Source organism: Branchiostoma lanceolatum, chromosome 17 (assembly GCF_035083965.1).
Source record: "Branchiostoma lanceolatum isolate klBraLanc5 chromosome 17, klBraLanc5.hap2, whole genome shotgun sequence".
Classification (NCBI taxonomy): Eukaryota; Metazoa; Chordata; class Leptocardii; order Amphioxiformes; family Branchiostomatidae; genus Branchiostoma; species Branchiostoma lanceolatum.
Window position 1 is genome coordinate 11397993 of NC_089738.1, and position 27673 is coordinate 11425665.

General features: G+C 41.0%; 2 protein-coding genes across 8 annotated transcripts; both read right to left on the reverse strand.

The window, feature by feature from the left end:
* Positions 1 to 1057: 1057 nt before the first annotated feature.
* LOC136422382 (angiomotin-like) lies at positions 1058 to 18991 on the reverse strand. Of its 6 annotated transcripts, XM_066410115.1 has the most exons (12): positions 18803 to 18991; positions 18150 to 18200; positions 15400 to 15573; positions 8238 to 9283; positions 7683 to 7827; positions 7137 to 7256; positions 5186 to 5331; positions 4284 to 4433; positions 3645 to 3844; positions 3323 to 3418; positions 2597 to 2946; positions 1058 to 2237 (listed from the first exon to the last, which is right to left on the reverse strand). In XM_066410115.1, exons 1-12 carry the CDS (start codon positions 18819 to 18821, stop codon positions 2095 to 2097), a joined length of 2640 nt encoding a protein of 879 aa, XP_066266212.1. In that variant the 5' UTR covers positions 18822 to 18991; the 3' UTR covers positions 1058 to 2094. The 6 variants fall into 6 exon arrangements, with proteins under 6 accessions (XP_066266212.1, XP_066266215.1, XP_066266217.1 ...); XM_066410118.1 differs by lacking the exons at positions 18150 to 18200; positions 18803 to 18991 and adding an exon at positions 16902 to 17035; XM_066410120.1 differs by lacking the exons at positions 18150 to 18200; positions 18803 to 18991 and adding an exon at positions 16402 to 16507.
* A 1838-nt stretch (positions 18992 to 20829) lies between these two features.
* Positions 20830 to 27078, reverse strand: LOC136422339 (myosin-VIIa-like). Of its 2 annotated transcripts, XM_066410033.1 has the most exons (15): positions 26196 to 27077; positions 25703 to 25967; positions 25221 to 25282; positions 25029 to 25088; positions 24710 to 24805; positions 24326 to 24431; positions 24021 to 24135; positions 23748 to 23828; positions 23359 to 23474; positions 22967 to 23094; positions 22703 to 22769; positions 22134 to 22250; positions 21796 to 21879; positions 21389 to 21499; positions 20830 to 21245 (listed from the first exon to the last, which is right to left on the reverse strand). In XM_066410033.1, the coding sequence occupies exons 1-15, from the start codon at positions 26255 to 26257 to the stop codon at positions 21159 to 21161; spliced, it is 1557 nt and encodes a 518-aa protein (XP_066266130.1). In that variant the 5' UTR covers positions 26258 to 27077; the 3' UTR covers positions 20830 to 21158. The 2 variants fall into 2 exon arrangements, with proteins under 2 accessions (XP_066266130.1, XP_066266132.1); XM_066410035.1 differs by lacking the exon at positions 23748 to 23828 and having other exon boundaries at positions 26196 to 27078.
* Positions 27079 to 27673: the final 595 nt, after the last annotated feature.

Genomic DNA, 27673 nt, shown 5'->3' on the forward strand with positions numbered 1-27673 from the left:
ATACCGGGGCTCCAACACTCGCTACCCTGAAAAATCATCAAGGTAGCGAGTGTAGGAGCCCCAGTACTAATCAGCTCTATAGGCTAGGCCTCTTTGGGCTTATAATGTGCTTTTTTCTGGGTGTATATCATTACTGATCGTACACCGTTCCTTGTAAGTCGCCTCCATAGAGCCTGCTGCACGTACATTTTATAGGGGCAGCTTACAAGAAACCTTGTACAATCAGTACTTAACAAGCCAAAAAAAGCCCAACCACCATAGTCTGCTAAGGAGGCTAACTGTCTTCACCCTTCACTCTCAACAATACAGAATGTAGCCAGGTGCAAACATGACTCAAGCAACACAGAGGTTCTCTCTCCTTGTCACCATTTTTATTCTGACTTGAATATGTACAACCGACAAATAAAAATAGACCACTCTTTTACATCTCATCTTCTCTTTTCAACAACCTCTCAACTTTACCCTAAAATTGTCCTCTAGATACATCTCTTCAAAACATTTTCTCCTCTCAACCTTACTTGCCCATTCTTCAAAACATTCATGTCTCCATTTAAACTATTCAACTGGCTTCCATTTTAACATACTACTCAAATATGGACAGATATTTGTACAAAATGAAGTACAAAAGGTAAAAAATACCTCCAATATGGTGTGGACAAGAGATACATGTTTCGACTGTAACATTTTTATGTGTCTCAGTGATATGTAAAAAGGTATAAATTTAGTAATCATAAGCAACATGTTTACAAGAAGTATTGCCCGGCAAAATATTACAATTGCAGAATTCCCTACATACACATTTAAGTTAATAACCAGATATTAAATATGCCTGATATTATCACATAGTGAAGGTATAGGAAAAGGTTAGCCTCCTGTGCAGGCTTCCTATAACGGCGGCATATATATTGGGAGGGGGGGTTGTAGCCGAGGGAGTTGTGCGGCCGAGGGGCGCGCCGTAACGGCGCGCCCCTCGGCCGCACAACTCCCTCGGCTACAACCCCCCCTCCCAATATATATGCCGCCGTTATTGGAAGCCTGCACAGGAGGCTAGGAAAAGGTGTGCTGAAGAATTTTTGATACAAATGAAAAAGTTTGTGTTATTCATTAGTGCCTTATTTTGCCCAAAATAGACATTGGCCTGCCAATCTGAAAAATACAAAGGGCTAAAACAAGAAAGCTACTATTAGCTGACAAAGAAAAAACTGTTGGTTGTACAATATCATATCATTTCTAAGAACAATAATATATCATTCACACTGCAAAGGTGCAGCACTACTAGTAAATGGGCAATAATTATGGTGTATACAGGCTTAAATTACATTCCATTACATAGTACAGGGATTTCCAGTAATGCCACCTTTCCCGAATCTGTTAGACAAAGATACCAACATTTCCCCATAATTTTACACAATGACGAATTCAAAAATATTAGCTTTACAATCCAGCTGCGATACATAAGCTAGTACATCATCCTTTACGTTAAATCAAAGAAATTAAATATAGAAAGAAAAGAGAGAAACAGCTGATTTGTGTCTTGCACAAAAAGGAGAACTTCACAGTTATTTACATGATAATATTACACTTTGATTACGAAGTATACTTGCAGCTATTTTGATGTATCATTTACTGCACAAGAGTGGAATTTCCTTGGATCTACAAGGGAATGATTCTAAATTACAATGGAAATAATCACTTTTCTCATGTGCCACTTCACAAAAGAAGCGTCCAAATTTCACTGACACCCTACCAATTCAGACTTCTTCAAAAGATGTAAGGGCTATTCCATTTCAAAAGGAGGGGTTGTCACCATCATTCTCCCCCTGTATAAAAATTCTCTTAAAAACCTGACCCTTTCAATTACAAAAAAAATCTCCTTATCACACCCCTGTCAACTTTTTAGATGGAATGGACCAAAATGAAGTTCTGGAAAATTGTTTCCACCTTTCTCCATGTCAACTAGGCCTTCAAACATTTTTATGGGCAGAAACACAGTCTCCTCACAAAATGTCCTGCTGTATTGCCTCTACCTTGCAAACACCTTTCCCTGCCTTGGCCCAGTGATATTTCTAGCCTCTTCAAAGCCAGATAGCCAGGCTATGACTTCCAAATATGGGCAGCCTCTGACTGAAGTCGGCGGATGATAGAATCCTGTTCTGCTATCTGCCGATTCAGCTCTCTCAGCCGCTCGTCTTTGCTTCTCTTACTGCTGTCGGATCTGGAAGCCTCTGAGGAAGAATCTGTGGATACAAAAGGGATGACAATGTCAGTATTGATAATAGTGGAATCTGCAGTTACAAATCGGATGACAGTGTCAGTATGGAATGTTGTGGAATCTGTGGGTTCAAATGGGATGACAGTGTCAGACTGGAAAGTTGTGGAATCCGTGGTTACAAATGGTATGATGGTGCCAGTATGGAATGTTGTGGAATTTGTGGGTACAAATGGGATGACAGTGTCGGTACACAAATTTGTAACCTTTGACCCTGCAGACACATGATTTTTTACACCATCAAGATACCAATACCACATTACTTCAAAACTTTGTTTCATCTGTAAGTAACTTGAGGAAAGCTTGCGAAAAAAAATCAATATGTACCTGAGTGATCTTGCGCTGATCCAATACTGGTCATGCTGTTCAAACTGGTGGCAGACTGCGACTTCTTTGGGACAATGTCACCAGTAGAACTGGATATCCTAGGCTGCAGCAGATCTCCCATACTGCCCGACGTTGTGTTCAGCTGAGTTGCAGACACCGGTCTGTTGATGGTGGGTATTCTGGCAGGACTGAGGGTCTCCATTCCACGATGCTGCTCAGTGAGCTGCTGGTTGGTCGGGTGGAGAGCGTATTCCAACGCGGAGATCGTGGTGTCCTTCTCTTGCGACTGTTGCTGGAGGACCCTGATCATGGCGTCTTTCTGGGCCATCTCGATGTTTAGTGTTTTCAGCCTGATGGGAAAGAATAATCATCATGAATACTCAAATTGATCAACATGTCCTATCTGCACAACATGACGTCACAGAAGCTGTGGATTGCTCATTCCTTGACAAAGAGTCGATCAGTCGAAAAATTTCTTGTCCAATGTCTTGTGTTCAAAAATGAAATTTTGATACAGAAAGACTTCTACCAACACAGATGAACTTTCAAGTGAAGACTTCATCAACTATAATAATAATATCTTTAATTCAATCTATGATTGGATCAATAATAGCAACAAATATGGCTAACAAAATCAACAACTAGAACTGAGTAGAAGAACAGTGATGTTTGAAAGAATGCCTAGTTATCTTAGAGTCCTGAGTAATCTGTTGAAGTTAGACATACCTTGCTTCTACAGTTGTTGGCCTTGGGAGATCATACGTCACTGTTGGAACTGCTTTTTCTTCACTCCTTTCTGGTTCTTCAATATGAAGTCTCTCTCTGTGGGAGAGGAAAACGGCAGGGTTAGATATGTCTTAAAAAATCAGGTTTGTATGGTATCATTCATTAGCTTCTGTTCTATTTTATTCAGGCAAAGAAACAAGGTAAAACAAAGTTTGTTTTCCTAAGTATGAACCTTTAGCACACTGAAGTAGCCATTTGGTATCCTATTCTCCATTGGTTACAGAGATAGGAATCAGGAAGAGGGTGAAACTACTTGACGTACTTTGTGACTGGCGCGGCGGCGACCTCACACTGCTGCAGCGCGCTCTGCTCCAGGTACTTCTGCTGCCACTTCATGTTCTCCGCCTCCAGCGCCAGGATTCGCTCCTCCTTCTCCTTCAGCAGGTCCATCAGGACGTGGCTGTTGTTTGGTCCGTCCAACTCCGACACGCCCTCGTCAGCGTTCTGCGCTGCTTGGGCCCCCTATGGTAAGAGAAAACAGCTTTTAGCTCACAATGTATGGATAACATACAAAATATCAACAACTAGGTTGAGCTCACAGAGCACAAACCTTTAACAAGGAAGTGTGTTTTCCCTCAATCTTTACCCTCTTTCATGTTTTCAAGGATGCACATACTTGTAGTGTACAGTTTGAAATGTAGATGCTAGTGGCATTGTCATATCTTGGCGTGCCAAAGATTCATTGTGATAGCTAGGCCAAAGCCTTCTTGCAAGTAGTCATGAAAACCCATTTCCGAAATCTATAAATTTTTTCCACATATCAACACCGGAGAAAACATACATTTTTTTAAAACAATTACTGAATTAGCAAACTACAGGCCATACTTCTTGCCTATGTAAAATGCTTGCTTTCCTCCTGAAACTAACAAAATTACTATGTCACATTAGGCACCATATTCACCTGTTGGGCTCGTAGTGTTTCCAGTTCCTGCTCATATCTGGCCCGTAATCTCTTCTCCAGTACTTCTCTCTTCTCGCAGGCAGCCTGAAGCGCCGTCAGGGCTCTCTGCAACTTGTCCACTCTGTCAGCATAGATCTGCTTCTTCCGACACTAGATTTTTTTAAAAGACAGGCATTTGTAAATGTCTAAGAAAACTCTTACTTTCAAGTCGACAGACTAATCTGTATGGTTGTAAAACAAGCACTACTACATGTATGTTAATTTCAAAAGCTTTGGAAGTTATTTTACAACATGGGTAGTTTGAGGTCTACTTTGAAAGCTATGAGGGCAATATAAATCTTGTGACTAGCAGTCCCTGAATTGTATCTGTCTAAGAATTGTAAATATGTGCAGCACCAAACTGAAAATACTTTCCTCCACCACAACGCTGGTGAAACATTTGTTTCATGTTAAAGCTTTAGTCAGAAAGGTATTTTAGACATGTCAAATATAGTAAGATATTTGATACAGACAGATAAACAATGGCTAGAGGGGATCAGGTATTCCTGGAATCTGTCCTGTATCTCGTCATGCGGAGTCCATTGAAAATAGTTCCCAAATTCTTCTGCTGTGATACATGTACAGTATGTATCTCCCTGCTGACCTAGGCCTTATCCACAGACAAATTCCCTGATAACCAGAGTGAGTTGTTTAACCTTCTCCTTGCTAACTAATCCCATAACCAATACAAATTTGGTGCCAAACCACTACCTTAGCAAGCTGAGGGTTAACTCCTTGTGTGGCAACTATTTAACAGCATTGAACTTTTGTTTTATTATGTCTATACCCACTTAGCCAGGACTTTAAAATTATACAAAATCCTTTTTGTAGTTTGAAGATATTGTATTCTTTTGAGATCTCACCTCTTCGTCTAATCTCAGCACATTGGCCTGTGCATTGGAGAGAGCCTTGTCGAGGATTTCGATGTGCGACCGCTGGTCGTTTAACGTTGCGTTGGTCGCCGCCAGTTCCATTTCCAGTCTGGCCTTCATGCCCATCTGGTCTTTGTCTGTAAGAGAGCGGTAATGTTAGGAATGCGGATAAAGCCACCAAAGTCGACCGGAGTGGCCTTGTACAGACCCGACATCTTTGGCAACCAGACAGAAATCTCTGCTAAACAACATCCAAGAATTAATTCAACACTTTGAATCTAAAAAGGTATTTTCACATTTTAAAGCCAGCATGTTGGAAGCCCTGCATTGCAACGTTGTTCTGAATTCATTTGTCATATGTATGCATGTAAGAGCATACTTTCTGTATACTCTGTTCATTGGTGTAAGGTACAATGTACATACATTGTACCTTACACTGTATGTACATGTAGTTACAGCTATTTGATGCCACAGATGTCAAATTTTTGGCATCTTTCTAAAGAATACAAGTTTTGTTTATTCTGTTTTAACCTACTTTAAAGTAAACCCATGCTATTCTAGCTCTACATTTACCTAAGCACTTATGACCACCATTATGACCTCTTTACAAAATCTATTGGCCAATTAAGGAAAAACAAATATGTCCATCTCAACCATTTAAAGCAACTAGAAAAGACAATATCAAGAATGTAAACATATTACGTCTTGTTGCTGTTATCATATTGTTACATCTTCCATGAAATAAGAAAGACACGGAAGTCCCATTATTTAGTCCATATAGAACAACAAGCAACAAAAAGAGTGTAAATAGCATTAGTGACTCATTCAGTGAATTGAAAAGGGGGAGGGGGGCAGGTGGAATCTTTTGCAACCTCCATCCTTGGACTGATGGTTAGTGTAATGGAATTCAAAGAGTTGAAAATAAAAACCAACTTCATCAGAAAACACTTAAAGCACATTTTCTTTGTATTTTCTAATTAAAAAAAAAAGGTTTAACGGTCTGATTTGCAGTCAAATCCTCTCCACAATGAGATTCAAATTGACCTAAAACCACAGCACATTTAGAGCCAGCGGGGTATTTTCCAAGCAAATGTTGACGTTCACCACGCCGTCACAGCTGTTTCGTCTCTATGGATCCGATGCTGAATTAATCAACAATTATGTGAGGAATGTTGATTGGCTCGGTAGAGGGCACTTGTCAAATACTTCTCCGACCAGCACACCAGGGCAACGACAAGAGCGTTAGTTTAACACGTCAGTCATAAACATTCCAGCTTTAATTAGAGGAAAAGGAGAACATTACGGATGTACTTCGGTCAACAAATACCTACTTTAATTTCAAAACAGGCCTATTGGTTACCATGGTTGTGAACATTTACAATCCCTCAATGTCACTGTGCTGGGCAATCTAGTTTATATTTTGTTTGCTAGGTAGTTAATGTCACTTCACAAACTTTGACGGGACAAAATATTGTTTTTTTAGTTCCAAACATAACTAATGCTCATAATTTCTACCTTCTTGCAACAAAAATATTTAAAAAACACTATTTGTCCAAACAAACACGGTTGACTGCAGAGCAGAAATGTCCGGTTCGCTAACCGATGAAAGGCGGCCATTTTGTGGGTCAGTTGATCTGTGGGCCCAAGGTCACATTCCAGAGCGGAGAAGTGGACAGAAAGCCTAGGAGGGCCATTAGGATCGGGTTACGGAGCCACTTCACTTCTCCGAGCAGAGAAAGGCCATACCTGACTTACGTTGCACACCTGATTTCTCAAAGGCTTTTGACAAGGGCTAAAATAATCTCCTTTCCTCTCCTTGTTACCAAAAACGGATAATAACAACCTCTCCTGTGACAAAGCTGAGAAGTGAACCAATAACTTTGTTGTAAAGTTTTAGGGAGTTTTAAAATTCCTCCCAAGTCATGCCGGGTATGGTACTTACTTTGAGCTATGAGTTGTTGTACTAGGGTCTCCTTTCTGCTCAGTTCTTTTCTCAAGTTGGCGTCTTCCTCTGCTGTGGCCTGCCTTTGGGCCAGTTGATGACACGACTCCTCAAGTTGTTCTGAAGAAAAAAGGAGAGAAAAGTCATCAAAATCATTTTCACGACTGCTGTTCTTATGCAACACAGGGACTTGCAGAAGCTATTGACTTTGTCAAACTAAAATAGGTACTTATAAAAAGAAAAGCAATCATACTGTTGCGGAAACAATTTTAGAAGCAGAAATTGCCTCGAGATGCCACCTGTGCTTGGTAGACATGGTATTCAAAATCAATTATGAACACTGCCAGTGCATGAACTAATGTTTCATAGAGTTAATAAATTACTGCAAATTGCATCATTTCCTCTGTAGGCATATGAGTCAAAACGCCAATCTGTAGTTTGATTTTGTAAATTAAAGAAATTTATGATAGCCAATACTTTTTGATATATCATACTATAAACCAATAACGAGCTACATGTACAAATTGCAATAATAAGTTTCCATACCTCTGAGGGATCTGTTGGTGTCCTGTAGTCTTTTAATCTCAGTGTTGAGTTTTGTCCTCATCTGACCCTCCAACTCCTCCCTCTTGCTGGTGGACTGGACCAGTCTGTCATGGGCATCTGTTATTCTCTTAATCTCCATCTCAAACTGGGGGAAAAAACATCATAATGAATTTAGAAAGTCAATATAATGTTAGGAATTGTTCTAAACAGTTATTTCAAATTATCGTAAAGGTTTCGAACATACAGTAACAAAAAGCAATGTAATTCAGTTGTTTCTATATTATGTACTCTACTGCTTGTTGCTTTTTTATAATTTAATCAATTAGTCAACTGGCAGCCTAGAGCAACTGGGTTAGCTATGGTGAAAAAGGCTGAAGGTTTAGAAGTTTTGTCTGTTGGAAAGTTTACCTCAACCGTAATGATTTTTTCTAAAAAGACAGAGACAATGAATATGTTAGGCAAATAGTAAAATTACCAAATCAAAGTACAAGATCGTTAGAATGAGTCGCAGGATTTCATAATTTCTTCACTATCACAGTGAAATGTCCTCCTCACCTTCTGTAGTTTTTCTACTCTCTTGTAATACACCTCCAGTTCTTCTCTCAGGGCCTTGTTCTCGTCTGACAACACTTGGACCATTTGCTGCATCTTGTACGCAACCACCTTATAGTCCACATCTTCTTCTTTACTGCGCCCACTCTTCTTGGGGTTCCCAAGATGGTGGTGGTTACTCTGCTGTTGTTGTGGAGATGGTGTTGGTCTTGTTGTTTGTTGTTGTTGGGACATTGTTGTTTGTTGTTGTAACATTGTTGTTTGCTGTTGTAACATTGTTGCTTGTTGTTGTTGTTGTTGTTGTTGTACATAGTCCAGGCCTGGGTTATAGGGGGGTGGGCTGTAACTTCTCGGAGGCGGTGGTCTTTGAGGACAAATCTCTTTTGACCGCCTTTTATCTGGAATGTCAGTAGAGTCCAAATCTGTGACTTGCCAGCCGTCCTTGTCTTTCCTCCGCGGAGGTCTGTCGGCAAGCTTTTGTCGCAGCATTCTTCCAAATTCTCCGCTTTCTTCTTCCGTGGTCAAGTCCCGGATGCGTTCACTTAACGAGGGCTTGGCGCAGGCACCGCTTGGCCAAGAGCTGGAGCCAGAGGTCTGTTGTTTCTCCGGTCTGGAAACGTTTGTGCTCCCCGTGACGTAAAACGCGCTGGTCTGCTGCGTCACTTGTCTACTCGAGATACAGCTCGACTCTGGAATAACGGGGCTCGGCTGCTTCTGCGCCTCCAGTTGCTTCTTCGCTTCTTCGTACGTTGGCAAACGCTCTTTGCTCCTGGACTCGGTTGCAACGTCCAATCGCTGCTCCTCTCCCTGTGGTTCTTGCCGCCGTTGCTCCTGCAGTGTCCTTTTGTCTTCGATGGACAGATTCTCCACCGACGTCGAGTACCCGGAGTCCGGCTGTGTCACAGCGCCATGGTAACCGAGAGGCGCCCCGCCCTGTTGGTAACCCCAGTGTTGCTGCTGTGCGTAGTGGTGTGGTTTCATTCCGCTGTCCTGGGACAGGTAGGGATACTTGCTCAGGTTGTAGTGACCCTGTTCACAACAGTTGGAACCTACACCAACACAAACAAAACAACAATGGCATCACTAAACAAACAACAACATCACACAACTGCTTCAAGGACACATTCTTGTATCCTAATCAAACGAACAAGTCAAGGGATTTGATCGTTGAAGGACAAAGCTCAAACATGGCTTGCATCATAACATTTTTCAACTTCGAGTGATGCGTACTTCAAAAGATCCTTTGATTTAAAGTACAAAATGTATATATCGTAAAATAGAACATTACAAATACTGATTACCACCTTTTCTCTAGTAATTCTATGTGCAGAGCTTGTCCCAATGCTTGAACAACGCCAAGAGGTACAACTTGTAGCAGCGGTCTGACTACAGGCCTGCATATCTGCCACAGTATTTTAGTAAAGGCCCGGACCCAGGGGACATTCCAGGCAAACCTGCGGCTCTCTGTCTCCCCAAGCGCAGATGCATGACCTGCTTGGCATAACAGTATCCTCTCCCATTTAAGTACTACTGTAGCAAGGGGAAAGTACTAACAACACCTATTACATAGTCTGACCAGTAATATTGAAATAAAATAATTTTATATCTAGGACTGACGTCTACTTTGAGCTTAAAAAATCTAAATGCTGGTATACATATATGAAATACAATATGTATGATGCAATGAATTATGAAAGCAAACTTCTGAGCTAAGAGATGAATTGCAACTCTCATACAATTTATCTGTAATCAACATTCCTTTCATTTGCAGTTGATTATCTATAAAAGACAATTAAGATGAATGAAATACAATCTTCAGGTCCATTTTAACTTGGAAAGACATTGTGAATTCATGGCATTCTCTAGTTGAAAACTTTAAGTCTAAGCATTAATTTTTGTGATAGTGATTCTAGTTATAGCGATATCTTACTTTAGATTTTTGAAATAACAAAGTATTTTATTATATCCATATCATTGTGACGGTGTGGCAGGCCTGTTGATATACTGTGGCCTCAACATCTGTTCCGTAGATATCTATCCCCTAACAAGAGTTCCACGACCTCAAATCTCCATGAATAATTCTATTCGTGCAAATGACTTACACATTTGCATACTATATGCTTGGTCATAAACACTTTTATCTGCCTTACATGTTGCAATATTGACAGTCCTATAATTTTCTAATTAGATGAATTATGGTATTTTGCATTAATTATGCAAATTATGAATTTATTTGCAGAATAGTACCTGTTGATGCTCCACTTTCCATAAACTACATATGTTACATGTATTTGAGTCTGATAATAGAAAACACTGCAAATATAAATTTTCCTCATTAGCTATGCAAATTAAGTCACAATTAGCATAATTTGCATTTCATTATGTATATCTCTGTCTAAGCTACCTGCATACCAAGTATCATATTGACAGTCCTATAATTTTCCAATTAGATGAGATATGGTGTTTTTCATTAATTATGCAAATTAGGAATTTATTTGCATAATTAGAACCTGTTGATGATCCAATTTCCATAAACTACATATGTTACATGTGTTTGAGTCTGATAATGGAAAACACTGCAAATATAGATTTTCCTCGTTAGCTATGCAAATTAAGGCCTAATTAGCATAATTTGTATTTCATTGTGTATATCTCTATCTAAGCTACCTACATACTAAATATCATGGAAATCCGTTGTTCCTTTGTTCAGTTATTCTCCCTAGAAGATTTTCACAAAAACGCCCTTGTAGTTCCAGAGAAAGCTGCTAGGGGGCCCAAACCTACACCACTTCTTTATTACATCACAAGCTATCTGCCACCCAAAAATCAAGACCACAGCACGTCTAGGTCAAAAGATACAAAAATTGAAGTTCTGCTGCAGTACCAAGGTCACATACCAGGGGGCCCAAAATCGACCCTGACCTTCGGCTTAACAACACCCGCCCACTTACCAAATATCATTGTAATCTATCCAGAGGTTCTTGAGTTATGCTGACTACAAGTGTCCGGAAACACAAACACACACACACACACACACACACACAGACACGCCAAAAACAATATCTCCATTTTTCATGGAGATAACTAGGGGTGACTGCATTTGGAAAATATGTGGCATTTTGGAATTTGCATCCAGGAGTCAGAAAAACATGTCAGCCTTTCTAAAAGACGACAAACCGCGAGTCCGTCACGGGATCGCCCGGTATCATTACAACATGTGTAAAGCATTTCCGATGGAACGTACCATCCAACAAAAGGCGTGCGTATGTTCCTCTTTCTTCTGACATACCGCCGCGAAGGTATACTATTGCACTTTCTACTTTAAACCATCCAAAGCTTGGATAGTCATCGGGAGAAAGTGTGGGGAATGCCAAAAGTAAATAAAGAAAAGTGACACTTTGAACAAGAAAGAGAATTAGTCATCTAGACTGGAATGACAAGGTTACTTGTTGAAAGCTAAGGACTTCACAGTTGTCCAAAATTAGACTATAAGTATAAAAAGAATAGCATAACATTGATTGTTGTGTCAGAGAAACGGAATTACTTATCCTAACATTAGCAAAACTTAACATATTTGAACATAGCTACGATTAGTATTAATTGGTTTATAACTTTTGTTTTGCTTGGTACAAGTTACAATCTCAACATCACAATGACTTATAGCACAACTACGGTATTAAAGCAAAACACGAAGACAAGAGTAGCACACCTTTTCCTCGAACAGACAACGATGGGAAAGTGACCTTCAAAGCTACGTGTTAGCCTGTACACAAACAATGCAACAAATCATATCCACCTCATTACCGCCCAGTAGACAGTCAACTTATGTATATACTTACAAGAACAGCTTCCACCCATTTAAAGACTCAAAACAGAAGGCTCCAAGCTTGTGTTGAAAGAAACAACAGCTCGAAAATTCCACTTCATCATATATCCATGGAGCTAATTCTAATGAAGCCAGTTTTAACACACTGCATGCTTGCAAATGCCTTCATGGTGTTTTTTTTTTATTTGTGACTTCCCTCCCTAAATATGGCAAAGTATTGTATACGTTCGAGTTATGTGGCACATGTTTGGGGGTAAACAGGGGAGGAATGGACAAACATTGTCCCAAAGGCATCGGGGACATTGCACCCCAGATTCACGTCCCGGGCCACGACACCGAGAATTCACGCTAAATTCCGGGTGGCATTTCTCGTCTTGACAACAAATAGCTGGCGGAATGCTCCTCCCTTTGATACATGCCACACGGTACGACGCCTGTAAAAGCGTTTCTCAAAACACACATCCACGCAGTGTGGCAGACAATACAGCCCTCCTTTATACCGCTTGAGACGGTTTTTCGCGTAATAAGAAGTCGACATGTGCACGCTCTTGTTTGCAAACATGCCTGGCCACTTCCGAGGAATGCTGTGTGCCGAACGTGTTAACAGTCTCAAATTCGCTTGGCACCTCGCTGACGAAACAACCACTGTTTGAGAAGCGACAACTTCTCCACAGAGAGGGAAAACACACACAGCCCCCCTCCCCCGTCCTGAAAAAATCTCAACCATACATCAACAAGGTACCACATCTCAGGCCCGGCATTTCACCCATCTCCCCTCCTCATCTGGTGCCCAACACAAACATCCCCGGCATTTGCCAGGGGTTTAGTGTTGTTATCAGAGCCCATAGATTTAACTCTTTGTCTTGACAACATCACTTTCCACCAATTTCCACACAAAAAACTACAACGCTGTTACAAATTCCTGCAACCTCGGACGACAGATACCTGTTTTTACTTCACGAATGCATCAAAATGAAGTAGTTACATCATAAACAAATGAGAGCTATCCGTGGCATTCAGATAAGAATAGTATGATCCCTTTTCTAAGAAAATACTTCTCGTGGCCCATTCCCACGCCTCTGTCTGCATATGGACTATCCACATCTCTCTCATACTTCCCTTGGCCGAGCATCCGAGGCATCCAAATGCTACACACAACAGACATAGTCTGGCCATACCAGTGGCACCCGCTTCTATGGATCAAATATCAAAAGACATATTCCCCATCAATGATGAGATAGACACCACTGGGGCAGTTCATTTAATTGGAAGTCAAGTAATTAAGAAACACTTAACACTTTTACCTGCTTAACACTTGATACAAATACATCACTTATGAACTAACAAGCGGTGTCCAGATGGACAGGTAACTAAATAATCCCATTTTCTAGTCTGTATTACCTTAGTATCTATCAATATCCTAATGCAGCATACTGTTATCAACACAATGTTCTAGAGTATTAGTATACATAGTTGGATTGTCGAGTACTGTTATTCGCAAAGTAGATTAGTTGTTACATATCAGTAATAGTTTTACTTTAACTGCCATGTATGTACAAGTTGCCATACATTGTACCTGTTACCATTTAACAAATGTCACGCAATAAAGTTTTCTATCTAAAACCATACTCAGTCATGATCAATGTTACACCATTTTCACAGAAAACTGAACCACCTCTACAAAGTAAAAACATCAGCAAAACTTGGTCAAACTGGGTCAGTAACTCAGTTTGTTTTACCAATTATTCCAATCACAACAGCACAAGTTACACTTATACAATGACAACCTTGACAAATAGTACAGTGCTCGGCATTCCACCCTCTGGCACAAACAAGTTTTCCAACACTTTGCAACAGGCTCCGTCCCCATTCTTAACGCAATTAGAGCATGACAACGACACATGCAAATGACGTGAGCTGAGCCTGAGCTGACCTGCCATGCTAGCCAACCAAAACAACAAGAGGGCATTAACCCGGCTTAGACAATCCCCAAATCTTCCAAGAAATGGGACAGAGACACCGAGATCCATTCCTTTAAGGTCCTCAACAAACACTGCTCCCCTCACTCAATCCTGACAGTAAAGTAAGCCCTAGATTCAAGGACATATTTGTTTTGATGACAAAGCGTACACGTACAACAAGTTTTCACCTGTATTTTTTTCTGATGCCCGCCAGAACGGATCTATTATGGCGATGTTTCCTCTCGACCGCACGAAATTGAGCATTGAGCACGCAGGCAAGATCCCAGTGGAGATGTCAACCGGAAAACGACAAAGGGACGTGGGAGAAAACTTGTTGGTCGAGTGATATCAACACGTTTGATTGGGCTAAGACACATGATTTATCATCGGAATGACAAATCACAATCAGGCGTCACACCAAAAATATTCCAGCCATGCAGAAAAGCAAGATTGTCTTGATAAGCGATCTGGGATAACACAGTTTTGATGAATACCACAACCTTATCTGACACATTATCACAAATGGCTACACAGTCATAAAAGAGCCTTTGACATTTTTTTATCTTTAATAATCAAATTTCAGAGTGACAGAAAGTCATTGTGATAAGTGACCACCTGTGGTAATATACATACCACAAAAATTGCACCACTTAATTTCCCTTGGGCACAAAAAAAAACATGAAAACAAGTCCCATCTTTTATGTCGGTAATTAGGGAGGAATTGAGATGATGTCATTGCTGAACAAAACTTGTCTGTCAACTTTAAGCCTCAAAGCATTCTGGGTAAAGGTCACCATCTTTAAAGACCACCTTGACTTTAGACGACAACTACTGTAGTTCCGTCTACGAAAGAACACTCAAATTCTACGCAATTGTACCAGTAAGTCTCAATAATTACATTACTAAACCTCAGACAAGTTCAATCAAACTGTTCAGTCAATTGTCTTGAAAAAAAATGAGTGAATCTGGAAGTATCCTGTCATAGAGGACAGAAATATATCATGTCTACAGCACATATATCATACTACTAGTGCTTACAAATTATCACTGCATCTTATTCAAGGATTATCTTGCTACAGAATAGTTTAAGACCTGCCATTAAAAACAAACATGACATACATTATCCTAATGAACACTACAACCCTGCAACTACCTAAACTGTTCATTTTCCTGAAGCACAAAATATCAACTGGTAAGAACTAAAATTGATGTGTATTCAATCTAACAAAGTTTGAAAAGATTTATGTAGTACATTTTTAATCATGAGTCCTTGTGGGGAAAAAATAGGTATCATAGAACACCTTTTTTTTTTAATTGTGAAACTGAAAGCCCACAACAGCACAGGATTCAACCTCACAAAAATAAGAAAGATACGTACCTCTTTCATCACAATCAAATACTGGTATATCCTTCGCGTCTTCTTGAATTGTGGGTAATACGGCTGCTTCCCCGTCCTTTGCGTCCCCCCCTGGAATGTCTTCTCGGATACAAAGCTCCGACACGAGCGCTAGAATGTTCGCTCTGTCCTTCTTATTTGTGATCCCCAACTCATCTGGAACAAAATCAACACCTGTTACTTCAAGTTTGTCAGTTATTTTCAAAATTTCACATCAAAAAAGTCATGCAACACATTTAACCTTGTTACATGTACTTGATCTAATGTTACATTTATTTCTACTACTTATTTATACTGTTTGAAAGACTACAAGAGTAGAGTACTAGTACTAACAACAATAATCTCAATTGTCATAACATTACACAAGTAGTTATTCAGATATTTGACTAGTAATACTTGATCAAGATTCACAGTAATTTCTAAAATTACAAGAGACTAATATTAGTAAATATGTCTATCTTCTACAGCAGAAAATCATTTTAGAAATCCTGTATTTGAGTTGGTCAAAATTTAGTCATGAGGACAAAGGAAAAACTACTTGTTGTGGTTTACAAAGACAGAATAGTTTTAACCATAGAACAATAGTTTTAAGTTTTAACTCAAACTGGGGCAGTTCTCATATTCAACTAAGAATACAAGAGAAGGCATGCAGGAATTATCTCCTAAGATGTCGTAATCACGGTTAATCATCAAACAATGATGAGACAAAGAGACAAAAGAATTGGTGGTTTCCGTTCAAATTTCACGATCAAAAGAAACCAAAATCACGGTAAAACATTAATACAACACCTTGAGTAGCCTAGTCACGCTGGCAAGACAAAGGATCGTCTGGAAAGACACAACAATGACCACAAGATCCTTCTCCCACCGTCTTATCTCGACACACTTCCGCCTTTTGTACACAAATTTCTTACTGCGCCCCCCTCCCCCTTAGATACACCACTCAACAATACATACTTCGCGAAAACGTATCTAAAATCTCACAGTTTGCCTCTTGTACTCCTCGGGAACTTGTACCTGACAGTACTAGGGCTTACTCTTGATGTTTACGATGTAGGAAAATGTTGACTTTGCCGAGTTTCTTGCCTAACACGTCGAGAGAGATCGCACCTGGTCTTGGCTAGAAGAGATTCGAACCCACACATGCATTCCTCCCGCGACTCCAGAAGGGAAGTGAGCCAATTTTCTAGGAATGTCGCGCTTCCAAAAGTCATCCAAGCAGACTGACCTAGCCCTCTTCCTACACTATCTCCTTCTACCAGTCGCTTCCGAGCTAAATTCCAGAGGAAAACGTTTAAAATCACGCCGGAACCTGGCCGAGTTTTTGATGGCGACTCCAGGTCAGGGCGCCCCCCGACTGCGGCCCAAACAAAGCCTCGGCTCGGAATGTTTTTGTAACCCACAGTTGACATCGACATTAAACGGGCTTTGATCGAGTCTGTTTCAACAACACGTGCTACAGAAGGGATAGGAACTGTTCTTACCGAGGAAATGGTGGGAGAGTCCAGAGGAAAATGGCGGCAGGGCCGTGTGCGTGGCTGTGAGAGAGCGGGGGAACTGGGCAGGTAGCCCGAACAAAACAGCGAGTCTGGCCGGAATGCCCGGAATGCGCACAGTTTATGCTGCCGGGGAGATCAAAGGAGCCGCCGCAGAACTGGGCGGAGCCACGCGCACGGCCCGGCCGGGGGTGATGACGGAACAAGATATGATACCAATAATTTGGACATTTTGCTGTTTGGCGACGTTTTTGACACTAGATAATCTAAATCAAATGTCTCATTTTTTTATTCTTTGAATAATGTGGTCGAATAAGACGCAAAACCACTCTCTTGAAACAAGGAGGTTAAATATACAATGTATATTTAACCTCCTTGCTTGAAACAAGGAGATTACAATATGAAAAAAAAGCATTTCAATCTTTTTTTCTTTCCTTTAAAAACTGTCAAACATTTTGAACCAGTAGAAATTGAACTTTCTTTTTCTTTTCTTTCCTTTGGTTGGACCTAGCATATACAATAACTAAATCAATGATTCCGTAACCAATATTCATAACTTTATCAAGTCAAGTCAAAGCCTATCCAATACGTCAACCAAATAATGCAAAAGGAAAGGCTACATAAATGATAGTACGTCGATAGATTGTATACTATAGGTCCTCCAAGAAAATACAGACGAAGTCACGAATACTCGGAATAGACCAAACCTATTTGACTATTGCCCTTGGGTGTTTTTAGCGCCAAGGCCGGGCGTAATTTTCCGCCGAATGGCTAATGATCGTTTTCCGGAAGTCAACACGGAACCCGTGATGACAGAACTGTCACTTCTCAGAACTAATGAAGAAATGAAGAACTGTCTGAACAATGTGGCGGGGGAGGGGGTCCGTTTACACACACGACAATGTCAACTTTTTTTTAAATAGTAAAAGAACGTTTAAACAGTGACGTCAAAATACGTTAGGGGTGCAGAGAATAGACCTTTTTTTAGCTATATTCACGAAATTCACTCAAATAATCAACACATACAAACAATAGATTTTTGGTTGTTGATCACAAATAATACTTTTGAGAGTGACTGATTAGTGAGATTAAAGCCAATATTCTGGCAATGTGAGTTTGCAGAAAACCGTGACATTCTAATAGTAGGTGTACGAAGCGACGTCTTGCAGTATGGAGAAACACTGCAGGTACACTTTAGTGCTGTACAAAGACACTTAATTGTACGGAAAGTCTTACCAAGTATGTCTTCATCCATTTCAGGAAGGGTGTCACAAGACACAGTTTGATCTGTGTAAAGAACAGCATGAAAACATTCAGGTATTGTGTTAAATACAAACACCATGAAACAACGACCATGCATTTAAATTTGTGTGCATGAAAGAAAGGATCAGGAAAAGTGAACCATGTGTGCAGCAAGAGTCGAGTTGTTTTGACGTACTCTTTTAGGCGTTTTGAAGGGCTTTCTGTTTTCTATCAAACCTTACAAAAACGACTAAAAAGACGTCGAGAACACGCCGGAGCCTAACTTCTCATTGGCGGAGTATCGAGCTGGGTATATAGCTAGCTGACTCGACTCGAGTGCGACCGAGTTTTCTTTTCTTTCTTACATCGTTCAAAAGATCGGACTATTAATTTGTTAAGTCTGCTCGCCCCGCCCCAGAGCTAATATATTGACAGTATTTTGAAGACTAGTACTAGCTTCGAATCAAGCTCGCGGTGTATCACAATCTATTCCTGTCAGTTACTTGGGCGAGTAGAAGAAGTGAAGTGTGTTAAGTGAGGCTACCTTCGGGGTCCATTATTAAACCAGTCAACATCGTAACTACCCCCTCTCAGCATAACCTTGATCTTTGCACAGCTTATCTACCCGTTTTTATCCTTCAGCATACCTTGAGCGACCTGCCGCATCAGTCCTGGCCTTCCCGCTAAATACCGTCACCCTGCTTGACGACCAGTAGCCGTAAAATCCGCCGAGGTTTTCTCTTCTCTCTTTCGGCGAGAGGAAATGAAACAACCGATCCCACACGAGCCCAGGCGTGCTCTTCAGCTTTGTAGAAACAGCAAACAAGTCACAGCATCGGTTGACAAGTCCATGAAAAGAAAAAAAAACTTAAAGAGAAGCACGCGAACGCTCCGGATCCAAGTTTAAGCTAAACGTTCAGACTGAAAGAAGTTGTGTGCTTCTCCGAGGTTTGAAGATAAAGGAATGAGGGAAACGAGTTAATTGGAAGAGCGCCAGTATTCCTTCTAACCCCTGTTCGTCTTCCGATAAACCGGCTGCGACATTTAATACCGCCGGCCACCTTGTAGACACAGAGCTGGAATGTCAGGTCAATATTTAAGGAGACGGGCCGCGCATTCCTTGTCTTGATCCCACGCGGTTTTAACACCAAGGTCGGACACAAAGGTCAAATGAAATTGGTCTTATTACGTCGAGGATGGGAGGGGGGTATGAAATTAAGAGATAACAGTTGTCCCAATTTGAAAGACCGTTATTTTCAAATGTCATACAGATAAAGGTAACAATGTTGACAGGAGACGCTGACGTTAATCATTTGATGATACAAACACAAAGTAGTAACGTTATAACGCAAGGACATTTTACTGTACAATATGTTTTTGCTCCTTCGCACATCTAAATCTTACGATTGATTAAAGTTAAGAACAGATGTCTTGCTTGGCAGGGGTACACAGCCGACTTGGAATGCGCTTCTCGCTTGATTGAGACCAGACTGTTGCAGCACGTAGCAAACATTCCTCGCGTGGTCTTGTTAACCTAAGACATCGCGGCGACAGGACAGGTGTCCCCTTCAAATCACTTCAAGGTCAAGGAACGACCTTCCAGTAGCTTCAAGGTCACGTAAGGTATGAGGAACGCAATTAGTTGATATGAGAGGTAAGATTTTGATATGGAGACCAGTCGAACTTTTAGAGTTGAAATATATATTTAAAAAGGTAAGTTTTGTAACGTGTCATAATTGAAAAAAATAGGGTTTCTGTGCGTCGCCTACAAATTCCAACGCGACGACGAGAAATACAACGTACCAGACAAGGAGTCTAATACAGCACTGAACACGTTTTAAGTCATATGCTTTTCATGCAAGCATATGATCATGGTGGTTTTGAAGGAGCAGTGATCTTCCTTAACTTTGCTCGTGACTGTTTGAGTTTGAGCACAAACTTTGACGTTTTGTTGCTTTCTAAAGTTATAACAATGTTACAAAATTGGCATACTAGGTAATGTCGATCTCATTTTATTGGGTTATGAGTACTACACCATGCTTACATCATATGTATTCCTGCAAGCTATTGTACCATTTGAAACAATTTTGAATATCCTGAATAGGATATTACAGTATCATAAGTCGAAAGTCAGTAAGTAAGTGGCAAAACTTGCTTGATCTGACACCCATGTTCCCTCATCTAGAAAAGATCGTTATATCGGACTAGATAAAGATGAAGAAGTAGGGTTTTTTTTCATTATCGATTCTGAGTGGTAATTTGGTGTTTTCATATTTTGTCGGAGAAGAAGAATATGAAACGAAGAAAAACGATATGCTTGAAGGAAAACATAATATCAACATTTCACTTCAAAGGCGAGCCAACGGCGACCTTTAACCCGTGTCCCCGTTCCCAGTCCTGCACCTGCAGTGCGCTGTCCTAACAAATACACGCGATGTTTGCCGATGTTTACCGATGTTTGCCGATGTCTGCCCTGAGACAGGACATGACGCAGGCTTCGCACTGACCTGTCAGAACGTCAAACATTCTTCGGGACACATCACGAATAAGAGAGGGAGGTTTACCATTGAGGGGATCAACCATTACTGTAAGGTAAGTGGATATGACAAATAACCTGGCTTTGATACTTTTAAGATTTCATGAAAACACCGAAACAGATACAAGTGAGGTGAAGTACATTGTAGAAAAACGAGTTTATTTTGTACATCTATGTTCCATTGCCTACTATGAGTTGTGAATATGATTTCGCTTCTGAGTTTAGTGGTAAACTACCTAACGTTAGATAAGTAGAACATTACATCCGTCCGGCAAATATACAACACGATGAAGGTCATTAGGAAAGTTTTGGTTACATGTACACAACGTAAAAGTTCTCAAGATGACAAATAAACCTGTCGTGAACTATCATAGATTTCTTTTCTCCGGGAACTGATGAGAAGAAACGTTGTGCCCTTAGCTCTGTGCTCCACCTGTTGTCTTCTGTTTATTACATGTATTAATACTTTATACCAGGACACTTTTGTTGGTAAGAGAAGATTCTTTCTCACGAAAATCTTGATAAGCTTTCACTAAGTCGTCGATCTGAGATGCCTGTGAAAGAAGAAAGAACGGAAATGAAATATCAAAATCATCATAGATGTGAACCATGTGATACAGTATTGTAAAAATGTTATAAAGAGAGTGGAAGGGGGAGATATAATTTGGTCAGTGGACGAATCACAAGCGCCTCCTACCGCCGACGTCGTGAGCTGCCATGTGTTCTCCAGGCCGTTCCCCGTCACCCACAGGTGCCTGGTGTCGCCGCTCGTCTCAACCTCGTCAAATGCCAGACTGACGATCGTGTTCTACGTGTCAACACAAAAACTTACAGCGCTGTTTCAAATACTATCATCGTAGATTCAGAAACTATCCAGGCAAGAAGATTCCAACCCACCATATAGTAGACCATTCCCTCCGGCAAAACGTAGGAAAGCAAAATAAAGACATAACAAATATTTGACGGACATGAATCCACTCTCTCATTGGTCTAGCCATGATATCATTGGTTGAACTGCTGATTGTGATGTACAGTTAGGATCAGGATTTAGGTTGACACCTGTCTATTTCACTGCCGTCTTGTGACAGAAGTTTTACACGTTACCTTACTGTTCTGGTCCATGAACATTAGTCCTCGTCTGTTGACGGCGGCCATGAGTTTTTCCGGGTACTTGCGGTAGTCGTGTCTCTGTACGAAAAACAAAGAACACATGGTATAGAGGACACTAGAACAAAAATGTACCTAGAACGGCCATACATGGGTCTATTGACTATTCAGTTTTCTCAGCCGGGGAAGTAGATTACTTCGTCGTGTGATGATGTAGCTTGTCTGTTCAGAGACGTCTAGTGAAAATAAAATGTATCACTGTACGGCACGAGGTGTGAAAGGATCAACCAACAAAGCCATACATCTGCTTGGAGATTCCTGACATGTAACGTTACCTCTATGTGAAAGAATGCTGAGCCGAAGGTGGGCCATGTGCTGACGTGTCTTAGGAACGCTAGCTTGGCGTCATCCCTGTTCAGCCCGGCGTGGCGGTTAAACGTTGCGACGATGTCCTGCAATGTAGCGCAACAAAGTAGCCATATCAAACTTGGAGAAAGTGTTTCATATTGAAAAAAGAATACACTTTGGCAACAATTTTGGCTCCTGATTTGTAATTGCATGCGCTCACAATGGATCGGAGTAAGACAAAACAGTGACTCTCAAACAGTATCACAACGTCTCTTTGTATTTTCAATGTACTTACCACATCCGCGCAATTGTACTGACCATTTCCAGTTTCAACGCCCTGATGATGCTTTGGAAGCCTTTAATAGAATTGAAATAGCCCTTGCCTAGTCTCTACTAGACACCTCTTGGAACCAAGTCGATGATTTAAGAATTGAGCAAAATTGGCTATCATATGCATTTGCCAAATGAGTCAGTAGGCCACAGAGATGCAGGGTGCCAATTTCTACCATTTACGGCGTCTAAAAAGAGTCCTACAGAGAGAAGCTGTAGCCCTAACCTGTTTCCAGTGCTCTGGTGGCTCGATCTGTAGTAGGTCTCTTGGAATGAGATCTTTCAGAACCTCTCTGAAAAATGATAACAATTACCAGCATAGTTTCGTTAATAACACTGTATAAGCGACAGAAACTGTAGTTCCTTTCATTGATGATTATAACATTCAATCTAGTTAGTTCTATGAGGTACTAGGTGAAAAGAAGTCGTTTGAAACATACATTTGTCCAAAGACATATTGATATCTATATGCATGGTATCCAGGACTTACGCAGTTTTCTTGTCGTCGTGAAGTTCAAAGCCAGCCTGTCCGAACCTGACCCTGTACAAGTACGCCGCCAGCTGGACAGCCTCGCTCTTACTGCACTTGTGGTGGCCGCTCAGAAACGACTCCAACTCCTGTTTTACGGCAAATTGGGATAACTCCATGCGACATTTTACGGAACTTCACAAAACATTCTTGCAGTTGTGATCTTGAAAAGAGCCGAATAAATTCCCATATTGTCGGTGATATTGGTGAGATGGCTCAAAATCGGTCATCGCACTGGATGTACTACAAAAATAAACAAACGATCAATCTGTCAAGTAATTGTTTTGGTGATAGCATTCACATTTTGTATTTCACAGCGCTTCAAGTGCGCGTAGTGAAAACTGCGGACAAACCTGAAAGAAGTGCATGCGCATGTCTGCCACAGAGTCTTCTCCCACCATGACGTCAGTCCACACTTTCCTTCGGAACAGCAGGTCGTACTCGGCGTGTTCTCTCCAATTAGATGATACTGTTTAAAGGGGCGACAAATTTTTGTCGTTGTGGGCCTTCGTAGCTATGGGCTACGGCAGCCCGTTCAGATGGCAAGTTCAGCACCAAGGACAGGTCCATGTAAGGAAGTAGCGTTCCTTCGTACCGCACAAGTACACGTCATATATGACGTTGTGTTGAACGAATCCAGCATGTTAGGCCTTCTAATGGTCTTACTAACATATCGTAAGACATATGCACAAACAACAACCATCACCGAGATACGGTAATAAAAAAAGAGGAAGAAATGCACCTTCCGAGCTGAGCCATTCTGCGAGCGGTCTGATACTGCAGAGGAAGTCAAAGTAGTAGTCGCCATGCGGGATGCTGACCACTGCAAATATGTTTGAAACAGATTTACACTTAGATACAGTGGATACTAATGTATTCTAGGATAATATTCTGATATAACCATTTGTTATGACTAGTACTTAACCATTAACGCATCACATCATAATATATTGTAGCATATCTATATTCAGCGACGCTACTGTATTTGAAAGATATATCGTCCGATAATACTCACCTTTGTCTGCTACCCTGCAGTACAGACTTATTCCGCCAGTCGTCTTGAGTCCAAGTTTATTGGCGACGTCAAGGCACAGGTCACCTCCACGGCTGGAGGATTCTACAGCTATCGCCTGCAGTACACATGAAATCTGTGAGATGGCAGCCATGGACATGCAACCAATCAACAAAGTTACGAAAGTTAGAAAACATCCAGGATTGCTTTTTGCTATTTCCTCCATCTTTATCAGCACCCTACATCACTAACGGATGAATATTTCATCACAACACCATTTAGACGAACTAATCAAAGAAACGCAGTACCACTGTAGACTTGTCCGGCAAGATCACTATTTGTCCCCATGAACCACTTTTCTTCTGCACTGTGTGTAGTTCAAGAGGGTGGGGAGGGGAGCGTCGGTTGCCTAGTCTAGGATTGAGAAAACAGTAATTACTTAAATTTGCAAATCTGTTTACATAAACGGGATGCTAACATACAATAAAGACACAACAAAAGACTTAATTGTAAGCAAGGACAATATATACATAATACCTTAGACACAAAGGGAAACAGTTTTAACACAACTATTTAACGTGACATTTTTACAAAATGATGGTTATCTGCATATTAGAAGCCTGGATTGAAAACTCGTATGACTGTGGCGTTTTACAGAAAAGTTAAAGCCACTTCGATTTCGATATACTTACTGTACGGTCCTTTCCAGTCTGAGTAGACAGTCACGTGCCAAAGGAGAGCGTCGTTTGTGAAGTAGGAATGACGTCACATGGAACCTCAGAGGCTGGCTGTGGAATCATTAGAAGATCAGAAAGTCAAAACATCAGTCTTGAACTGACTTGACAAATGAAAATGTAGACAATGACACTATGATGTTACTAACAGTAATGTTAGTTATAGTGATGTCAGAGACGAAACAAAGTACCAACCACGCGACGGATCGCCTCATATAGGTTCATCACATCTTATGTTATGGAATATACGTGTTAATATGTAATATGCACTACAAACCTGCAAGGAAAGCATCCAGCACACAACCACAGGAGCTCCCAGCAGCGGTCTTCATTGGAACTGCAGGTAGGAATAGATGTAGACTGTCCAACAAAGCTATTTTCTGCATATGATGATGATCTGAGTTGCGTATCGTTGAATATAGCATTTACATCATCATTACTATCGCATACTATTGCTATGTATACTCACCGCTTTTTATTGTTGGTCAGCTGCTTGACGAGTTGGCAGTACAGTTCATCTTGGAGACTTTCCTGTGATCAAGAAATGTACATTTTACTGCCCGTGGAGAAGACCAACGTCATGTTAGGAGAAGATGCTCCTGACTGGAAGGAATAAAAGTCTCGCTAGGGAATATGCATGAAAGCACCTGTCACACATTCAGAACCTTCACACGAACCTTTGTTCCCGACTAATCCCCAACCAAGGTCGACGCGGGTTGGAAGTAGCTTGAAATTCATGTTGTTGTTTTTTAGCTCAAGTTCGCGTCTAAGCAGAATGTGACTTTTCCGGCTTGATTTGTCAATTTATAGTGTGCTGGGAACCTTCCCGATCAACTCCCTACAACAGATGGTCTTGCGCACGGCTTACTCCAAAGCATTGTCTGCAGGAGGTCGGGAGGCCAGGGTCAGGTCATGGTGTGACAGGGGCTTAAAACATGCGTCTATCCATACCCGTTTTATAACCTGTCTGAAGATATGTTCCACCAGTCGGGTGTCTTCGGCCACGTCCTTCAGAGACTTCCTGGCCGAGTAGAGGAGAATGTCCGTGAACATGGTGACGGCATCCTGACACAACTGTCTGTCGGCAGCCACGGTCCGCAGCAGGGCTTTGCCGAGAGGTTTACTGGAGAAACTCCAAATCTCCTGTTCCTTTTCCGTCCTTCCCCTTGCACAGCAACCAGTACGCCCCTCGTCAGGAGTGGTAGGGTCTGGATCCCTGTTTGAATGACAGGCATCACAAACGACATCTCATAACCATGATAGCACTTTATCTCACCTTTTGATTCCGCTCATTTTACAACAGTACAGAGTAGTACAACGTTGTATAGTACTAGTACCATATCGTTACAGTTGTAGTGCAAAATTAAGCAAAACAAGAAAGATACGCTGTTTTCAGACTTTTTCTTTTTGCAGAAACACAGACCGAACCCACTGTGTACCGTACCTGAAGTGGTCGTAGCTAAACTCCTCCCATGTTGTGACATCACAAAACGGCGACATGGACATCCTAAACTCTCCTCAGAAACCCAGACTTCCTTTGAGACGTAAAATCACCCTTAGCAGTTCTTCCTTCACCACTTATTTACCTAAAAATCTCTCAGAGTTTCCTCTCTGTGTTTTTTCTACAGGCGGCCCTGTTTTGTGAGCGGGTATGAAGTCCCGTGGAGTTGGGGTTGCCTAGGTGACCCTATAGCAGTCTGAAATATGCGATTCCAGCAGGCACGTGGGGCGTAGGACAAATACAATTTGACCGGAGACTTGGTTTCATTTGCTGAAGACAACAAAGGACAGCAGATGTTGTCATGATATCGACTTGAGTTGACGAGCCTATGCCGAAATTCCGATGTTACGCGTTGTTTGAAGTTTATCAAAAGTACAATTTATCCACCGACCACAAATATCAAATCAAAACTGATTTTTTTTTAATGGCATGAATACTTCCTCTCAAATATCAGGCACCCTTGAAAACAATGGTTGTTATATCATTTGTATCAATGCCTTTCGCTCTCGAATCTTGATGTAAATCCACTTAGGAAACAATTGATACACACAACGTACTATTATGTTCATAGCATTCCTATTTACACACAAAACCACTGTAAATGATATTCTTCTGTTTCCCGCGGAATAGTTTTCGTGGTGACAAATGTTCCTGCCAAGACGATCTTTTCTGCTTTTTAGTGAGCACTGCGGGAACACCGGCTCCCCTTTCACCCAGCAACACAAGTCAGGTCTACTACACGCTAAGTACGGAGTGGGAAAATTCCGTGAACGTGTGTGCTTGTGTGTAGCCGGTATTCTTCATATCGCTTTGTTGTAGCAAACGTGCTTAGAGCACCAAGGAATAAATTGCACATGTAAGTGATTGATAATATAAGGCTGTTATATTGAAAAGTGAGATATATTTGAACGAAATAACGCCGAGAAAACGGGCATATCTAATACGATAACGACCGCGCTCTGGAGCTCTTAAGACAAGGTGATCTGCATCACAACAAACGTGGGCTAGAGGGCGCAGCCGCAACCAATGAAGAGGTATGGCATGGACCACGGACACGCGACATAAAAGATGAAACGATTTGAGCCACCTCGATTACTCAGGGGGATACTAAAAAAACTAGCTAATTCAAAAATGAATATGAGAATGCGATCCACCTTCAACGTTTCTTATGCGTCATGGATACGTCACATATATAATTAAGACATATTATCTTATCGATATCATTCCTGTATATCACATATGCAAACCATGACAACACATATCTTCATGTAGAAACTGTGAGCGCATTATATCATATTCTGTACATTTCTTTGTGTTTTTCTTTTCTTTTTCTTTCTTTCACATAGACAGCTATGCGGTAACGGCATCAGTGCATACATACATGAAAGAGTGACATGATAAAAAAACATACCAAAAATCAG